Source organism: Bos taurus, chromosome 18 (assembly GCF_002263795.3).
Source record: "Bos taurus isolate L1 Dominette 01449 registration number 42190680 breed Hereford chromosome 18, ARS-UCD2.0, whole genome shotgun sequence".
Taxonomy (NCBI): domain Eukaryota; kingdom Metazoa; phylum Chordata; class Mammalia; order Artiodactyla; family Bovidae; genus Bos; species Bos taurus.
Genome location: NC_037345.1, coordinates 25,615,109 through 25,633,560, shown reverse-complemented (window position 1 = coordinate 25,633,560; position 18,452 = coordinate 25,615,109). Strand labels below are relative to the sequence as shown.

Below are 18,452 nucleotides of genomic sequence, written 5' to 3'. Positions count from 1 at the left end.
CTCAGTCGTGTTTGAGTCCTAGCGACCCCATGGACTGCAGCCTACCAGGCTCCTCCATCCATGGGATTTTCCAGGCAAGAGTACTGGAGTGGGGTGCCATTGCCTTCTCCATGGAGCCAGGAGGCCGGGCCTCAAAACAAACACCAGGGAATGGGGGTGGGGAGAACCCTGGAGGCTCTGCCTTTCCACAGAGGCCATGGCCAGACAGCTCAGTAACTGGGGCCTTGCAGGCCTGGAACGTGAGGGCTTCGGTTCAAGGCTGCTTCTGCCACTTCCGTGCTGTGTGATCTCGGTCAGGTCACTTACCCTCTCTGAGCACTCTTTCATAGGACCCTTGTGAGGATGAACTTCGTTCATCTAAAGCACTCAGAACAGGGTGTGCCCATGGCTGATTCAAATCAATGTATGGCAAAAACCACTACAATATTGTAAAGTAATTAGCCTCCAATTAAAATCAATAAATTTTTTTAAAAAAGAAAAAAATTGCACTAAAAAAAATTTGCAAATCTTTGAGTAGCCTTTAAGCAAATAAAGTATTGAAATGCATTTAAAATAGAGGGAAACAATGGGATATTTAAAATAAAGGAATGTATTCTATATGTTCAAAAAAAAAAAAAAGAACAGGGTGTGGCATGTGGGAAGCTTGATGTAATTGTTCACTGCTATCATCACCAGATGCATCATATTACTTATGCCCCCAGTGGAATCACATCTGGTCCTTCAAAGACAGGCATCTAGAGTCTTACGTCAACTCGCCCAATTTTAAATATTGGCAGCTAATATAAACTGTCAGTGCGATGTTAGCCAAATATCACAGATCTGAGGAGGGAAGGTCAGCTGACTGAACCTCCCAGGGCTCCCACAAACCACACACACACACGTCGGGGTCAGTCAGGCCCGTCTCCAGGGCAGGTCTCCCTGACTGTGGGGTCCCAGCGCGGGGGCCGGGAATGGAGGCTCTCCCTTCTTCCCCTTTCCCTCCCAGCCCCAGGCCCTACCTGGAGCAGAGGTAGGCGGCGATGGTGAGGACGCAGGCCAGGGCGGAGATGACGCAGCCCACGTAGGAGAGGAGGCTCAGGTAGTGCTTGTGCACGGCGTCCACCTCCAAGGAGGCGACCTGGGCCACAGGGGGGGTCGGGGTTGGCCTCCGTGCTGAGGGTGTGCCCAGGTCGGGGGCTAACCCGTGGTCCCTGCAGGACCTTGGGCATCTATGAGCCACTCTTGCCCCCCAGCGGAGCAGAGTGGGGTCCCATGAGTGCATTTTTTCACCACATTCTCATATGGATCCCTGTCCCCACCAAGGTCCAGCAGCCTCCACCAGAGAACCCCTTTTTTGTCCTGGCACTAACTCTGTTTCTAGAACACTCAACCCAGAAATAAGTCTCCTGGGAGGGAGTGAGCTCCTGATACCCAGAGAGCACCAGAGGACCACTCTGGTCCCTCAGATGGGAAGTCCTAAAATTCTGGGAGAAGGAATGTAAGACACAAAGACATCTTGGGGGCCACCTCATTGGGCCTCCGCATCCCCTGGAAGGTTCTACAGAAACACAGTCCTGCCCCCACCCAAGCCCTTTAGAATCAGACTCCTAGGTTAGGATCAGGAACCTGTTTGTATCAGGCACCCAAATTGGGGGATAAAGAGCAAGGACTTCAGAGACCTTTTACTTACTACTAGCTGTGTGACCTTGAGTAAATTGCCTAACCTCTCTGAGCCTCAGTTTCCTTAGCGATAAAATGGGACAACAACAGGAGTCATCTTGAGGCTTGCTGTGAGGAATGAATGCCATATATGTGAGAAGTGGCGGCAGTGGGGCAGGAGGGGCTCATGTACCATCAGCACTGCAAAGTAGGTGAGGTGGTTGCAGCGGCAGGACGTCTGTGTCTCTCTCCTGATGGTCTCACACCCCGCGTCGCTCCAGCTCCCCGGGCTGCTCACTGAGGAAGGGCCAGCATGAGGCTCTGAGACCAAGCTCAGCACCCCCACTGTCATCCCCAGTACCCCACAAATGCATGACTGCATCCCCCTTCTGAGTTTTTGCTTCCCTCAGCAGGTCCCTAACCTGCCATCACTCTTTCTTCAAAGCTACCTTCCTCCAGGAAGCCCTCTTTGATTAACTCCATCTACCCCACCCTCTAGGACCCCCACTACCTGCCTCCAGGTACCTGCCCAGCTCAGAGCCCCCTCCACACTCACATGTCATGTCTTCAACCCAGAATACACACTGCAGAGTCACGTTCTTCTGTAGGGACAAGAAAGAAGGGGGGGCCCTGTGGCAGTCTGCTCCTTCCCCGCCGGGCTGAGGGGGCCAGTGCCAGGGCCCCACCCTATTTTGACCTGACTGGCCAGTGCCCTCAGCCAGTCAATCAGTTTTCTTTCAGAAGAGAGGAGGGACGGGAGCACATGGGCAAACAGGGACCCTTGTCCCCTGGGTTGCTTGGCTCACACTCACCGGCTGTGGCTGGTGCTGGAAGGTGAGCACCACGGGCTCCGAGAGGTTGGCTACTTTGGTGTTCTGCACAACAATACCCAAGACCTTCTCTCCCAAGACCTGGCTGGAATTCTTATCCTAGATATATGGGGTATGGAGGAGAGGGGAGGGAGGGGGCTCAGGACTGAGAAGAAGAGTACACTCTTGTCTCTGCCCAGTACACTGCTCCCAGATTTTGAGTCTCCCTCTGGAAGCAGTTCTTGCATAGGTAGTCATTTATACCATAGTAAGAATAACACCATTTAGATCTTTCCCAGCACGGCAACCCACTCCAGTACTCTTGCCTGGAGAATCCCGTGGACAGAGGAGCCTGGTAGGCTGCAATCCATGGGGTCACTAAGAGTCGGACACAATTGAGCGACTTCACTTTCACTTTTCACTTTCATGCATTGGAGAAGGAAATGGAAACTCACTCCAGTGTTTTTGCCTGGAGAATCCCAGGGACAGAGGAGCCTGTTGGGCTGCCGTCTATGGGGTCCCACAGTCAGACACAACTGACGCGACTTAGCAGCAGCAGCAGCTCTAAATGTCATGCACGTTGCCATCTGATTTCTGACTTTGCAAGGACTCTTGGAGGAGAGGGCTACCTTCCATGCCTACCTTCCATCTCTCTGTCAGACAGAAGCTGCTTTCCCCAAGGGAGGGCACAAGGACAACCACCCCCTACCTGGAACAGAGCTTGGCTGCTGAAGTCCACCAAGAAGAGTCTCTTCTCAGCTTCCTGTCTCCTGCCCTTGGCCTTCTGGAAGAGCACGCTGGGCAGCAGCACCGAGTACTCCAGGATCTCACTCTGCTCCTCCTGCAGACCAGAGGACCTGCTGGGGCTCAGCCAGAAGTGGACCTCCAGGCCCCTGCCATGTCCCCCCAGCACACGCCTTCCTGCATGCTGCCATCTCTAAGCCCACCTCCTTCACAAAGCCAGACTCACAGCAACCCTACTCACTCCTCCTTTCCTTGGCACCAGTGCTGGCTATGGAGTCTTGTGGTTAGAGCCCAGGGGATAAGGGCCTGGGAGAATCATGTTTATTGCGGTGTCTGGGTGTCAGACACTGACCCTGCCTATGGCCCCTTGGTGTGCTGGGGGATATGAAGGGTGAGGGGGTGTGGGGAGGGAGCGCTCGAAGCCTCTTCATCTGCTTCCTGCCCTGGCTGCCGACCCTGACCCCTGACCTCCTGCCGGGAGTGGATGTGCAGGTCCTGCGAGCTGAAGGCGGGCTGGAGCTTCCACACTGTGGCGTTGATCCGCTCCTCCTCAAAGGACACGGCGTCCCCTGTGAAGTTCACAGAGGCCAGCTTCGACTCCAGGCTCTGCAGCTGCCTGGAAGCAGGGGGAGAGAGGAAGAGATGACTGCTGGAGGTGAGGGGTGGATCCAGGTAGGCCAGCAGGCAGGAAGACGGAGGGAGCAGAGAGGCGACTCAGGCTGATACACAGGAAAGAGTGTGGGGCCCGACAGAATGACCTGCGGGGGTGATGTGGAGGAAACTGGGGCCTCAGGGCAAACAGGAAAGGAGTGGGGTGGGGTCCTATCCTCAGACTCAGCCACCAGGCTCTGGGTCCAGTTCTGCCTGGACCGACCCACTTTGTGCCGCTGGACAGCCCTACCCATCAGTTGGCCTCAGTCTGCTGAGCTGTAAAATGGGTCAATCCTTTTTCCTTATTGGTGGAGAGGAGGGCGTGGGTGCTGGTAAGAGAGACTTTTTTTTTTCTGACTCAGGCAGGTGGTGGGGCTTGGCCTGTGGGACTGAATCAAGATGGAGACCGAGGGGAGGTCTCTACGGTTCAGTTCAGTTCAGTCGCTCAGTCGTGTCTGACTCTGCGACCCCATGAATCGCAGCACGCCAGGCCTCCCTGTCCATCACCAACTTCCGGAGTTCACCCAGACTCACGTCCATCGAGTCAGTGATGCCATCCAGCCATCTCATCCTCTGTCATCCCCTTCTCCTCCTGCCCCCAATCCCTCCCAGCATCAGAGTCTTTTCCAATGAGTCAACTCTTTGCATGAGGTGGCCAAAGTACTGGAGTTTCAGCTTTAGCATCATTCCTTCCAAAGAAATCCCGGGGCTGATCTCCTTCAGAATGGACTGGTTGGTCTCTACGGTCTCCCACTCCAAATCCCTGCCATGCCCGGGTCTGGGGGAGCCTCCTCCTCAACCCCACATGCTGCAGACCCACACTTACTGGCCTATGGAGGTGAAGGGGGGCCTCCTTGAGGTCTTCCGGGGATGCTTCAGAAACTGGCTGAGCCACTGGAGGTCCCTTTTCAGCTCACATACGTCCACCGAGACATTGTGGGAGGCCTTGTGGGGGGGATCTGGGGGAGACGGATGGACAGAGCCACCAAAAGCTGTTGAATGAGGTTCCACTCATTCAACTCAGGCCACACTCATCACACTCTCAATTACTCCCCTTGTGACTCTGACAGTTTCTGTCCCCATTTTACAGAACAGGAAACTGAGGCTCCAGGTAGTGGGGTAGACTTCCCCAGGTCACTCAGAGATGTAGCCAGCCAGACGGGCCTCTGTCATACGGAGCTCCCAGAAACTCCAGCCCCAGTAGGGTGGACTAGACCACCCCTACCCCTACCCCAGGCAACCTTCTGACCACACAGAGGGAACTGGGAGGGCCAGTTCCCCAGGACCAGCCAGGCCTCCTTCAGGAGGAGCTGGGGGGTGGGGGGCTTCTCTGGTGGCTCCAGGGCCTCCACCCAGGCTACCCTGCACCCAAGGGCTGCAGACTCAGGCATCTCCAGGGATTAGATGGAACTCTGATGAAGTTGGCAGATGGAAATAGGGATATAGTGGGAGAGGGCAGGCCCTATGCCATCAAATAAGGCAGGCCCCATGGTCACATCTGAATTTTTAAGGCAGAAAGCCTAATTTTTCAGTCATTTGAAAACCCTGGCTCATGTTTTCCAAAAACTCTGTACAGGCCAAGTAAGACCAGGCCAGATCTCCTCTGCAGGAGGCCAATTTACAGCTGTTCCTGACTTTGCCCTAAACCCTCCCAGGTTGGGGCAGAATCTGGGCCTGGGGACAGGACCCTCGTCTACCCGCCCCCACCTGCCCCAGCTCTGCCCCCTCCATCCCTCTTTCCACCCCACCACCACCCCTTAGCATTTCCATGGGCCTGGAGATGCTAACATATTCAAAGCCCTGTGCCCCCTTTCTTGGGAGCCCTGCCCCAAACTGGAGCTGCCTGAAAGGAACCAGAATCAGGGAAATCCTGGACCCCAAGTAAAGCCTCCAGCTCCTTCTGGTCAGCCCCTCCTCCCTGCCTCCACTCCGCACTGAATAGAAGGCAGTGGCCAGGCCACACCTGTCACATCTCAGCCAGAAGACTCAGTCTGCACACCTCAGTGTCAGCCTCGAGCCTTGCCACTTCCTGACCTTTGACCTCTCTTCCTGCCCCCCGGGCCCAAGCCAGTCAGCTGCTGGGTTCAAATCTGGCTCCCTCTCTTACTCCTTACTCTTGCAACTTTGTGCCTCACTGAGCCTCAGTTTCTCCTCTGTGAAATGGGAAGAAACAGTCTAGATGAGGCTAACGAAGCAGAATTTTTCCTCCAGCTCCTGACCTCTAGCTCCGTCTCTCCATTCTCTCTGCTCCCACCCTGTTCATCTCCTGTCTTCCTTTACCTGGACCTACGCTGCAGCCGCAGGATGGGACTTCACCCCTCTGCCCTCACCCCTGTCTTCCCACAAACACACCTTGCATCACACTCTTCCACTCCTCAGACACCTTCCCTGAGTCCCCACTGCCTGTGAACAGAGCCCCCCCAACTGCATGATATGACAGGCAGCCCAGACCGCTTTAAGCGCCCCGCCCCCAGCCCCCGTGCACTTTGCTTTTCCAGTTTCCAGGCCTTGGGCTAATCCCTTTCTGCTGCCTGGAAGTCACCTTACTGTGGAAGGAGAAGATGAAGCTGGCTGCGCTGGGCAGACTCGTGTTCTGGGGGCTCCACCAGGAGCTGACTGAGGTGGCAAACAGCGGGGGCCCCGGGACCAGGGTCTCCTCCTGATGCCGGAAGCACAGGAGGTCAAGGGCTTGGTCACTCAGCACGAAGTCTTTCTTGCCGTAGCGAAGATGCAATTTCCCTGCATGGCGGTTCCAGTAGAGGCAGAAATGGTAGAGGCCCCTGGGAAGAGGGAATGGCCAAGAAGCCGGCTGGACTCCAGGGAAGGGGGCATGGATGGTGAGGGCCTCCTCAGAATTCCTGATGGAGATGTGGAGCTGGGACGCCTGCTTATAATGGAGGCTGCTGTTCTGCGTCTGGTTCCGCTGGCCGCAGAAGCGGAAGTCTTCCCGGGGGCCCCCGCCATGGGCACCTGAGGGGGCAGAGACTGCAGATGAGACTCTGGGCTGGAGGCAGGCCCTAGGCCCAGAACACAGGAGCCCAGTGCCTGGGACCCACACACATTCCAAGGACCTACTTCAAAGGGTTTCAAAAAATATAAATCTACCCTGTTCCAAGATGGTTGGCTTAAAAATAGGAAAAGAACAAACTCAAAATCAGTTTAAAAAAAAAAAAGAAAGAAAAGAAAAAAATTTCAAAGGCAAAATAATATTTTAAATAGCAATAAAATATTTCATGAGGCCATGCCTGCCACAGACAGCAGCGCAGGCTGTGCACTGCACAGGGGTGCTCTGGCTGCAGGGGCGGGTGGGGCCCAAACCCACCCCAAGCTGTGTACTGGGGCCGGGGGCTGCATTTGACAGGATGAAGGGGAGACTCTATCTTTTTTCCAAGGTACCGTCTACTTGCTAAGCTGTATTTGCAGGCCTGTGCCTGCCCAAAGGGGTTAGTGGATGTGCTGGTTCTTAACACAAGGATGGCATTTTAACAGAAGTCCCAAGGCACCTCCAGGAAAACTTACCTGGAACCAGGAAGAGACCCAGCAGGAACAGTGGCATCTGCAGCAGCACTTGGGCAGTCATCTTCCTCCCCCAAGGCACCCGAGACATCACTGCCTGAAAGAGGCCAGGAGTGTTAGCCGAGGTCCTGATCCCCAGGGGGATTGCCAGCCCTACAGAGGGACAAACCAGTGTAGTATGGATGTGGGTGCGAGGCAGGGAGGCATGTGTGGAAACAGTCCGTGGACCTCCCCCAGCGCTGCCAGGAGCGGAGTATCAGGAGGCAGTGGCCAAAAGAAGACACACAGATGACCAATAGGCATGTGAAAAGATGCTCTGCGTCGCTAATTACTAGAGAAATGAAAATCAAAACTACAATGAGGTGTCTCACACAGGTCAGAATGGCCATCATTAAAAAGCCTACAAATAGCAAATCCTGGAGAAGGTGTGAAGAAAAGGGAGCCCTCCCACACTGTTGGTGGCAATGTAAACTGGTGCAGCTCTATGGAGGACAGTGTGGAGGCTCCTCAGAAAATTAAAACCAGAGTTGTCGTATAATCCAGCAATCCCACTCCTTGGCATATGCCTGGACAAAACTATAATTCAGAAAGATATATGCACCCCTAGGTTCACAGCAGCACAATTCACAATAGCCAAAACATGGAAACAACCTATTCTTCCATCAACAGAAGAACGAATAAAGATGTGGTACATATATGCGATGAAATCCTACTTGGCCATAAAAAAGAATGAAACAATGCTACCTGTAGCAACATGAATGGACCTAAAGATGATCACACTAAGTGGAGCAAGTCACAGAAAGTCCAGTACAGTATGGTATCAGTTATATGTGAAATCTACAATATGACACCAATGAGAACAGACTTGTGATTGCCCAGAGGTAGGGGGGTGGGGCGGGATAGATTGGGAGTTTGGGGTGAGCTGATACAAACTATTACACACAGAATGCATGAAAAACAAGGTCCTGCTGTGTAGCACAGGGAACTACATTCAATATCCTGTGACCAACCGTAATGGAAAAGAATATGAAAAGAGTATATAAGTACTGCATAACTGAATCACTTTGCTATAAGCAGAAATTAACACAATGTTGTGAATCAACTATTCTTCAATAAAATACATTTTTAAATAATTTTTTTAATTAAAAAAAAAAGGCAGTGACTGAGTTCAAGTCCCAGCTCCACCTCTGGCTTGCTGCATAATCCTGTGTAAGTCAGGGAAAACAGGACTAAGAATAGTACCTCCCTTCGGAACCCAGCAGTGATGGGGTAACCAGGGTAGCATCACCAGGAACCACCCGACCCTGCCCACGCCGGGCCTTCAGAAACAAGGAAAAGGACGTTCTCAGGGTTCTCCTCCAGGAACCTCACCATGATCACCCCTAAGACCCAGCTCAGAGGACACCTTCAGGAAGTCTTCCTCAACCTCTCTACAGTCGGTCCTAGACTCCTTTGGTTCCCGCCTCCAGCCAGGGGTCTCCTGTTAGCCAGCTCTGGGAGGTACAGGACGGTGCACCCCTCCTCCACAGGGAGCTCCTGATCCATCTCTGCACAGGCCCAGTGTTCACAGAGGTTACTGGGCATCCGGGCCGCAGGGGTATTGGAGTGAAGGATCAGTGCGGTCACAGCGCCCTCTACAGGGGCTGGAGGAGAGAGGCACTGCCTGGTATGGCCACCAGGGGGAGTCATTCCCAAGGCAGCTGCAAAGGCAGAGGGATGTCCCAGTCTGGCAGGGAGAAACAGTATGGTCCAAGCTGGGGAGGAGACAGCTCCCTCCAACCCTCTCCTGGTGTAGAATGGGTCACTCCCCCAGCCTCTGTTAGCTGAGTACCCACTATCTGCCAGCCTGTGCTGACCCAGCCTCCTCACCCCTACACGTATGCTAATCCTCATTCCAACCCTGTGAAATAGGCCCTACCATTCGACCCATTTCACAGATAGGGAACCTGAGATCCAAGGAATTAAACGACTTGCCCATTTAATTGTTCCAGAGGCCAAGGGCTTTCCCTGCCTGATCAGGATTGTAGTGACTGGCAGGGAACCTCCGTTTCTGGGACTTACAGAGAGATGCCGGGTGGCTTTGCCCACCCAACGGCCATCTGGCCCAGTGACTGAGTTGGGTGCTGGCAGTCATGAACAGACACCCTCATCCTGTGGGGAGCTGCATATGTCTGTGGTGACAGATGCAGTCATCTGCCACAAGCCAGACAAAAGGAAGCCTGGCATCCATGGGGCATGTGAGGAGTTTGATTTGGGGGAACCCAGGAGGGCTTCCAGGAGAAAGTGACTTTTGGATGGACTATTTGAGGGCAGCATTAAATGAAGGGGTGGCCCAGACAGGAAGTCACTGAAATGACCTGGCCCCCTCAAGCCAGTCTCCAGTATCCCAACATATATAACGGAATCCTAATTTCTTGGGTCTGGTCAGTCTAATCGTTGGTCAACTGGGTTCATCACCCTGCCCTGGTGATATCACAAGACCCCAGAGAAGAAAGAAGTGGAAGTCTTTGGGGGAATGGCTGCTATTTCCTAAATTGTGATTTTTAATGTTTCACTCTGCATCCTCTCTGAGGATTTTGGTTCCTTTTGGGTTTTGGTGTTTTCTTTTTTTTTTTTTAGGGGGAATGAAGGATTTATTACTTGAAGTAAGGAGAACACCGAGCATCTTTCTAAAGCAGTGTCTCCCATTTGGACTCCTTTTGAAACTGTCACTCTAGAACAGTGGAAGGAAACCCAGCATCTGGGGACAGAAGTATATCTCTGCTGGACCCCTTCTCTTTCCTCCTCCTTTCTGCCAGTCCCTGTCACTGTCTGTACCTGATCCCCAATACAAACGACATCTCCTCCAAGCAACTCCCCAACCCCTATTTTGACTTTTGCTTTATACCTATGAACTCAGAGTTCACAGATCACTTTGCAAATATGGCCCCAGTTCTTCATTACGGCATTTGCATTCATGGCCCAGAGAGGGCCAGTGATTTCCTGACCTTACACAGCAAGCAAGGATGGAGCTGGCTAGAATCCAAGTATCTCTCTGGCCCACTGACTTTCAAAGTGAGTTACCGCTATCAGTATACAGTGCCTAGGACAGGGCAGAGTCATCTGTTTTCATTTATCTTCCTGGACTGATCTCTTCGAGAACAAAAAAGCATAAAGAGGGAATGAGGTTCCCATCACCAGAGGGATACAAGTGAGGCTACATTTGTGAAATGCCATGATTCCAACAGATAGGGGTCAATGGCATGCTCTGACATTCCTGGGTCATCCCCACTCTACCCTGGCTGCTTGAACAGCCACTCCAAAGTGAACAACTCTAGCCTCATAGACTTTCTTGGAATTTGAGGGGGAGGGACTGCCTGCTTTCCTTTAACCCATCCTTAGTAGAGTAGACTCTGGAGCCAGATTGGGTTTAAATATCAATTCCTCTACTCAATGGCCATGTGTCTCTGGACTAGTTACTCACCTTCTCTGGGCCTCACTTTTGTCATCTGTAAATAGGTATAAAAATCAAGACTATCGCAAGGGTCACTGTGAGAATTAAATGAATTGGTATCTATAGAGGATTTAGAGCAGGAATATGCACAAGGCAGGTGCCATAGATATCGGCTCAATACCTCTGTATCCTTCCTGACCAGCTCACGCCTGCCCCTCACCCAGGCCCCTGGGCCCGTCACAGGTCCTGACTCCTACACCTTCCCTCCCACCCTCCACGTCACCCCCTCGTGGCCCCCACAGCCAGCTCAACTTCCAAAGCGCCTTGACCGGAAATTCTTCGAGCATGAAATTTCCTTTCTGGGAAGACTGAAACCCCACCCAGAAAACTTCCCACCTCACAGCACGGACCTGAGCCTGTCCCCAGAAGCCTCTGAGGGACAGGAGGGCTGGACGGGGGCACCACCTACACTCTCATGAGATCCTCAGAGCCACCCTGTGAGGCCGGTCCTGCTGCTTTGCCATTTTACAGATCAGAAAACTGAGACTAGGGCAGGGCTGTCTGTTCTAAGCTTCCCCACTGGTGGAGCTAAGACACGGACCTTGGTGTCATTCTAGAGAACTCCTTGGAGAGCTGGAGCCAATAGTTTCTAGAGATGCTTGCTCCTCTGGTTTGGGGAGACCCCCAAACAAAAGGAGAGAGAAATGGTGGGTGGGTGACAGCCGAGACCACAGGCTGTGCAGGCAACTCCAGCCTGGGAGAGAGAATTTAGGGGGCTGAGTCCCCAAAAGAGTCCCCCCCCTGCCCCACCCCTTCTAGAGCAGCTGCCCTTGACCTCAGGCCTTCCGTAAACACACGCAGAGAACAAAACAATCCGGCCCAGTTTGACACAATGGGGGCCACCATGACAGAGTCCCAAGGATCCAGGCAGAGCGGAGGGGCCAGGGCTCATCTAAGCTAAGACTCCTGGCTGCCCATCCCCTGGGCTGGCTGGGCCCAGGAGGAGATGCCCCGGCTCCAGCACGGGCCCAGCCCTGCCCATCCTCATGGTAGGGGAGAGGGTAACGGGCAGGGGACTCATGGCTCACTTTCTCCCCTGAGTCCTGACTCACTTCCTCTGCCATCCGTTTAGAGCCACGAGTCACTGCTGGCCCAGTCCAGGCCCCTGGAAAACCCATTTCCTCGGAGGATGGAGGTGGAAGTTGAGTGGACAGGACCTTGGTGGCTCTGGGGTTAACCCTTCCCGGGCAGGCGCCGCCCCAGGAAGATGACCTAGGCCCCCAGGCCTTCTCCTGCCAGTAACATACGCCATGGACCGCAGACTTATCCATCCCCCGACCAGCCTCTTTGTCTGGATCACCTCCCTCTTTCCAAGAACAAACTCATCTTTCTAAACTCAGTGAAGACACGCCCTCCCCTTGAAGCTTTCCCTAACTTCCCTAACAGAATTAACTTCTGTGTTCTGGTGTTGTGGGGAAGGGGGCAGTCCACAGCCTATACTCAACCCTATATGCCCACCTTTGCCACAAGGAGTTCATATCAGAGGTGCCCAAACCCACAATGGGTCATAACCACCCCAGGAAGTTCACTGAAATGCACTATCACAGATCCCTCCACACTGACATTGAGTATCTCTGAAAATAGCACAAAAGATTTTTTTTCTTCATTCAGCAAATCAGAAGTAGGGGGGAATTTGTACCCAGTAGCTGCTATGAGCTTGATGGGGTTTTTTTTCTTTTTTTTTTTTTCCTTTTTTTGACAGGAGAGTAGTAACATTAGGATGAAAACACGTGCACACACACACACAGGGTACTGTCAGGGATACACAAACGTGTGATAGAACACGTGTGAGGGGCTTAGCAGTAGAGAATCCGCCTGCCATGCAGAAGATGTGACAGGAGCCTCGGGCTGGATCCCTGGGTTGGGAAGATCCCCTGGAGAAGGAAACGGCAGCCCACTCTAGTATTCTCCCCAGGAAATCCCATGGACAGCGGCGCGTGGTGGGCTACGGTCCATGGAGTCACAAAAGAGTTGGACTGAGTGACTAAACAATAGCAGCATGTGAGGGGCAGATGCTCCAGGCCGGGTGTGGGGCTTGGGAGTCCAGCTGGACCAGGCATCCCGTTGACCAGCACTCCTCGGGCATTGAACCACTGGCTTACAAGGCTGGGATACCACCAGGAGCCCTGTCTTACAGAGTCAGAGGTGGGTGGGGCCCCACCCCAGATCACTTGGGTGGTAAACAGTTCGCTCTGGACGGGAGCCAGGGCAGCCTGCCTCCCCCGTGGCGTCTCGTCTCCACCTCAGTGGTAGTGAGGATGAATCACAGTCCTGGGTGGCTCACCTAGCATTTATCAGGGTGCCTGGAACCTTTAAGAGACCTCCCCAAGCACAGCTGGGAGCAGGGGGGTGTGAGGGGGAGGGGAGCCCCTGCCCCAGTGGGTCTCCAGGTGTGAGCCTGGTCCTGCCCTCCTGCGGGGAGGGCCAGCAGTGGGAGGACCCAGCCCAGCTTCCCAGCTCCAGCCCTCATCTTCAGCTGCTGGTCAGTGTGGGAGGCGGTGGGGACACGGAGGGGGACAACATGGAGATGCTGGCTCCCCCTCCCCCAGCCCTGGACAGAGGGCCTTAGGAGAGAAGGATTTGGCCAAGAGAGGGGTGGGTGAGCATGAAGTCCTTGAGGGTAGAACACATGAGGTGTGCACATGTGTGTGTGCTCATGTGTGCGGGTGTGTAGGGGAGTGAGGAGGGACGTTAGAACAGAGCGGAGGCTCTGCAGCAGGTGTTTCCTCCATGGGGGTGGGGTGGGGGGCTGAGAGGACCCTCCATCAGCCCTTTCCAAACTCTCATAAATGCAGTCTAACTTAGAAACACCATGTACCCGACAAACAAAGGCGGTGCCCCCACCAGACCCCAGTGGGACCCCCGACCACACCTCACTCTCAGCCGGTCCCCCAGCCCCTCAGCAGAGCCCGGGGCTCCAGGGGGCACCACTTGCAAACATGGAGCCCGTCTCTCCCCACCTTCAGTCACAGGCCGGGTGACCGAGGCCCAAGCTAGGTGGCCACACAGAACTCCCCCCAGGAAGGGTGTTCTGGCCTGGCCGGGGAAAACAGAGTGACTTCAGGTTCCAGGAATTTTTCTACAATTAAAAAGAATAAAAATTAAGCTAGCTGCCTGCCTCCCGGAGGCCGGCGGGTGCCAAGGCCTTGCCGGCTCACTGCCCAGGATGAGTCCCACATTCTGGAGCGCTGCCCCGTCAGCGCAGGCCCCGCCGCCCCACGGCTTCCGTCCAGCAGGTCCCCGGGCTACGGCTCCCTCCGCGTGCCCAGACAGGCCCCGGCCCTGGGGGGAGACCGAGGAAGGGCAGGAGAGGGGCACCTGCCCAGGTGAAAGGACGCCGGGTTCCCCTGAGAGCCAGTTAGCCACAGCCGCCCACCCTGACACCTGCTTTATCTGCATCAGAGTGTTTGCTCTGGGCTTGCTCTGCTTTGCTCTGGGTTTGCCTGGGCTTGAGTGTTCCCTCCTCCAAACCTCTGCACACACCGGTCCTCCCCACTGGATGCCAACCTTGTGCCAAATCTGTAAAGGTCTAACTTAGAAATGCCATGTACCCAACAAACGAAGGAGGTGCCCCCACCAGACCCCAGTGGGATCCCAGACCATACACTGGCCTTCGGCCTCCACATCCTCCCCCGACTGCCCTGCACTCCAGCCTTGCAGTGCCTGGCAGAATAGCAGACGGCAATAAACAGAGGTCTAGCTGGCACAGCAAAAAGGAGCTGGAATCCAAGAAGGGGAGCGGGGGATGACAGTTCCCATTGAGCAAGCACTCACTTGGTGCCCAAAACTGTGCAAGGCACTTTTCACAAATAATTGTTCAATCCTCACCTTAACTCTATAAAGCAAATACTATTATTGCCCCAATGTAAAAAGGAAATGGAAATCCAAACAGGCTAAGTGATACTCAGGCAAGTAAGTAGCCAAGCCAGGATTCAGACTTTAGTCTACCAAACATCAAAGCCCGTGATTTCAGCCATTACGGTCACCAGAGCCCCTTCCTTCCCTTCTCTGGAACTATCTCCCTGACTTTACTATGAGGTAACTTAGCCAAGCACTTCCTAAGAAGCTGTGTGTGCTTAGTCACTTAGTCATGTCCGATTCTTTCCAAGCCCATGGACTGTAGCCCATCAGGCTCCTCTGTCCGTGGGATTCTCCAGGCAAAAACACTGGAGTGGGTTGCCATTCCTTTCTCCAGAGGATCTTCCTGACCCAGGGATCGAACCCAGGTCTCCTGTACTGCAAGCAGATTTTTTTACTGTATGAGCTACAGGGAAGTTCCTCCCTAAGAAGCACTAGTTCCCAAGCTCGAGAAATACTGCAGGTCCTACTTGATCATATGAATTAACATATCAAAGGCTCTGATAAGTGCTGCAGAAAGAAAATCCACAGAGCTTGGTTGGGCTTAGTTTCCCAGCCCAGTGTGATGGTGCGAGCTTTTTTTTTGCAGAACACCTGTTACCAATATGAAAAGAGGAGCGCTCAGAAATCTTGACACCACACAGATAAGAAAGCTGTCAGCATTCCCCCTCCAGCTGCCTCCCCTCTCCTCCCCTCTGAGCTGTCCCAAAGGCCATTAACTAGCAGGAGATGGGCTACAGGAGCCATTTAGGCTGTGATGTTCCCCAGGGCAACTCATCACCATCTTTGACACTTCCAGGCCAGAGGTCCTGGGGGAACCTGGGGTAATGGCAGCCCCATCACACCTCCCTTTGGCCGGCAGCACCAGCTCTTGGAAAAAGGGGCAGTGCCAGCATGTTTCTAGATTGCCATTAAAGTCAACCACGGTCACCTCAAGCGGCAGAGACACTTAGAATGCTGGGACTGAAAGGGAATGAGGGAGGAGCAGAGAGAGAAAAAGAGAGAGAGAAAAGTGATGGGGAGGCAAGAGCTTTTAGAAGCTGAGAATCACAACCTTTTTGGAATCTGAGTGAGGATGGAAAAAATCTAGAACCTCAGGGAAGGGGAGGGATTAGGAAGGTCTGGGTCAGGCCCAGTTTGGGGGTGGTGTTCAGACAGCAGGACCTGTCATGAGCAGTCCTGGGACAGTGGTGCCAGCCCTGCACAGCTCCATGCCCCTGGGGCAGCCTGCAACCCACATGCAGGGCTCCCCACAGCCCTCCCCACAAGGAGCAGCTGAAGCTGGGCCTCAGGGCCCTCACCAGTCAGCACCTGCCCAGGGAATGCACACTCCCAGAGTAGGGGTGGCAGGAGTTAGACATGTGTGTGTGTTAATCGCTCAGTCATATCCCACTCTTTGGGACACCATGAACTGTAGCCTGCCAGGCTCCTCTGTCCATGGGATTTCCTAGGCAAGAATATTGGAGTGGGTTGCCATTTCCTTCTCCAGGGGATCTTCCTAACCCAGGGATTGAACCTGGGTCTCCTGCATTGCAGGCAGATTCTTTACCACCTGAGACATCAGAGAAGCCCATAGGGTCCTGAACTAGTGCCACACCTAACTGGTCCTAGGACTCTTGTAGCACCCAGTCCCCTCTTTGGGCCTCAGCTTCCTCCTCTACAGAGGAGGTGACAAGATCCCTGTCCCCCCGTCTGTCTTCTCCATAGACCAGAGCCCCAGGTTGCTTCTAGGGAAGGGAAGAGCTTACCTCCTGGTTGACAGCGAACGGGGAGGAAAACAGTGCTGGCCATCCCATCCTCCTGCCCAGCCTGTCTTCTCTCTCAAACCACAGACTGACCTCAGCTGTCTGGCTGCAGTTTCCCTTCTGCATCTGTGTTCCAAAAGTGGCTAAGGCCAGGCATACAAGGTCAGCCCAGTTACCTCCCTGTTCATTTTTTGGGGGCTGTGTTTCAGTTCCTTGGGGCCTTGGCAGAATGCCTGCCTTTGGAGCATAGGACCCCTTAGCATTCCCAAGGTCAGCTGCCAGCCCTCCCTTTCCTTTCTCCTCCTCCGGGTCCCAGATCCCTGGCTGAGGGGCAAACCCGACACATAGCCAGGCATCCTCCCCAACAGGGGCTGGGGGCCAGGGTGAGCCTGAGGTTCCCGCTCCCTCCAGGGATGGTCGGTGGAGGCACAGACTAGGATCCCACCCCAGCTCACTGAGCACACAGCGCCGCCTCACCTGGTCCTCCGCTACTGTTTGCATACCCCCATGGGCGGGGTGCTCACCACCTCCAGCCACACAGCTAGCACTAAAGGAAGCTCTCTGAAGATGCAAGACTCGATTCTAAGCTCTCCACCCAAAGGAGCACATTTAATCCTCCCCCAAATCTGAGACAAATACCATTCTGTCCATTTAACAAATAAGGAAACAGGCCCTGAAGATCAGGTTGGCTGCTGGAGATCACGCGGCTTGAGGTGCAGCATTGGGGCCTGGCTCCAGAGCACAGGCTCTCGATTTTGCAGTCCATTTCTGCTTGACATTACCTGTTAGAAAGGGCTTCTCTTTAAAATTTCCAGTAAAAGATGCTTCCAGAAATGTGTTTGCTTGGTATTAGTTGAATCCCTTCCTCTGAAGAAGCCCTGGTCCTGGGAGCTGTCAGGACCCCCTCCCAGCAACACTCTTGCTCTCTGTCCGCCGCAGGCTCTGGACACCCACTCCCAGCACCAGCAGAGGCTTGTCTTCGATGACGGGGGTACAGCCCATAAACTGAAATTGAATTTTTGCTGGAGTGTGGCTGAGGGAAGGAATGTGGGGTATGAGGCCCTTACCCCCAGCCACTTCCTCGTCACTCTGGGCTGCTGTCTGTTTCACTGACCAATTCCCCTCGGAGTCGCATCTGAGCCCCTGGTGTCACAGACACCCAGCCCCACCCTCCCCATCAGCTAAGCTTTCAGTTTAGGGAGGAAGGGCGGTTGTGGGGATGGGAGGGAGAGGCAGAGGGAGCAGAAGGTGATACAGGGGGAGAGGGATGGCAGGGAAGGTGGACAAGGAAAAGGGGAGAGATGAGAAGTGGGGGTGGGGTTTGGGGAGCGGGAGTCAGAAGGATGGAGAGAGAGGGCAAGAATCATACCTGGATTCCTCCTTCGTGCCGTCAAGCGGATTATCAATACATAAAGCGCGTGAATGAGTAGGCTAAGGGCTTGCCTTGTTTGCAGGCTGCAGCCTGCTGAGGCGGTGGGTCAGCTTCTTCCCAGTCCAAGAGGCCAGAGGGGCACTTTGAAGCTGAACTACCCCAGCTCCGGCTCCCGCCTCCTCACCAGAGCCTCAAACAAAGCAGCGGGAAGATGGGCTGCAAGCCCCAGCCCACAGCCCAGGAAAAGGGGCGCAGGTGACAGCAACCCCTGGCAACCGTTGCCCTGGCAACCATTGGCAGCTGCAGTGACTACTACGTCACCACCCAACTCCAACCCAGCACAGCGCAGTTCCCCTAATTGTCCTGTGCCCATATCCCCTTACTCAGATGCCGGCCAGGAATGGAGCTGGCAGGAAGAAGGGCAGAGTTTAGTACATTAAGTTATGGGGAACACTGGGGAACACTTGCCTAAGTTCGTCAACATTTACTTTAAATCCAAATCTTTTTAGAACACTAGTGAGGTCTACCCTTGTGATCAAAAGTGTCTGCTATCAGCTATATTTGCCCATGAGGCTGCCAGCCTGTGGCCTTGGCTTGATCCCCCTGGATACCCATCTAATCCCCAC

At 54.0% G+C, this 18,452-nt stretch overlaps 1 protein-coding gene across 6 annotated transcripts in view; it reads right to left on the bottom strand.

Annotated features, from left to right (window-relative positions):
- The window catches only part of ADGRG1 (adhesion G protein-coupled receptor G1), a 46,173-nt gene that overhangs the window by 7,972 nt on the left and 19,749 nt on the right, over nt 1–18,452 (bottom strand). For 2 of the 6 annotated variants that reach the window (XM_024978084.2, XM_024978089.2), the window contains exons 2-10: nt 7,362–7,455; nt 6,390–6,812; nt 4,669–4,801; nt 3,660–3,807; nt 3,157–3,288; nt 2,451–2,567; nt 2,195–2,240; nt 1,832–1,935; nt 999–1,117 (exon numbers count right to left, since the gene is read on the bottom strand). In XM_024978084.2, the coding sequence (XP_024833852.2) occupies nt 999–1,117; nt 1,832–1,935; nt 2,195–2,240; nt 2,451–2,567; nt 3,157–3,288; nt 3,660–3,807; nt 4,669–4,801; nt 6,390–6,812; nt 7,362–7,449 (1,310 nt within the window). In that variant the 5' untranslated portion in view covers nt 7,450–7,455. 6 annotated transcript variants of the gene reach the window in all.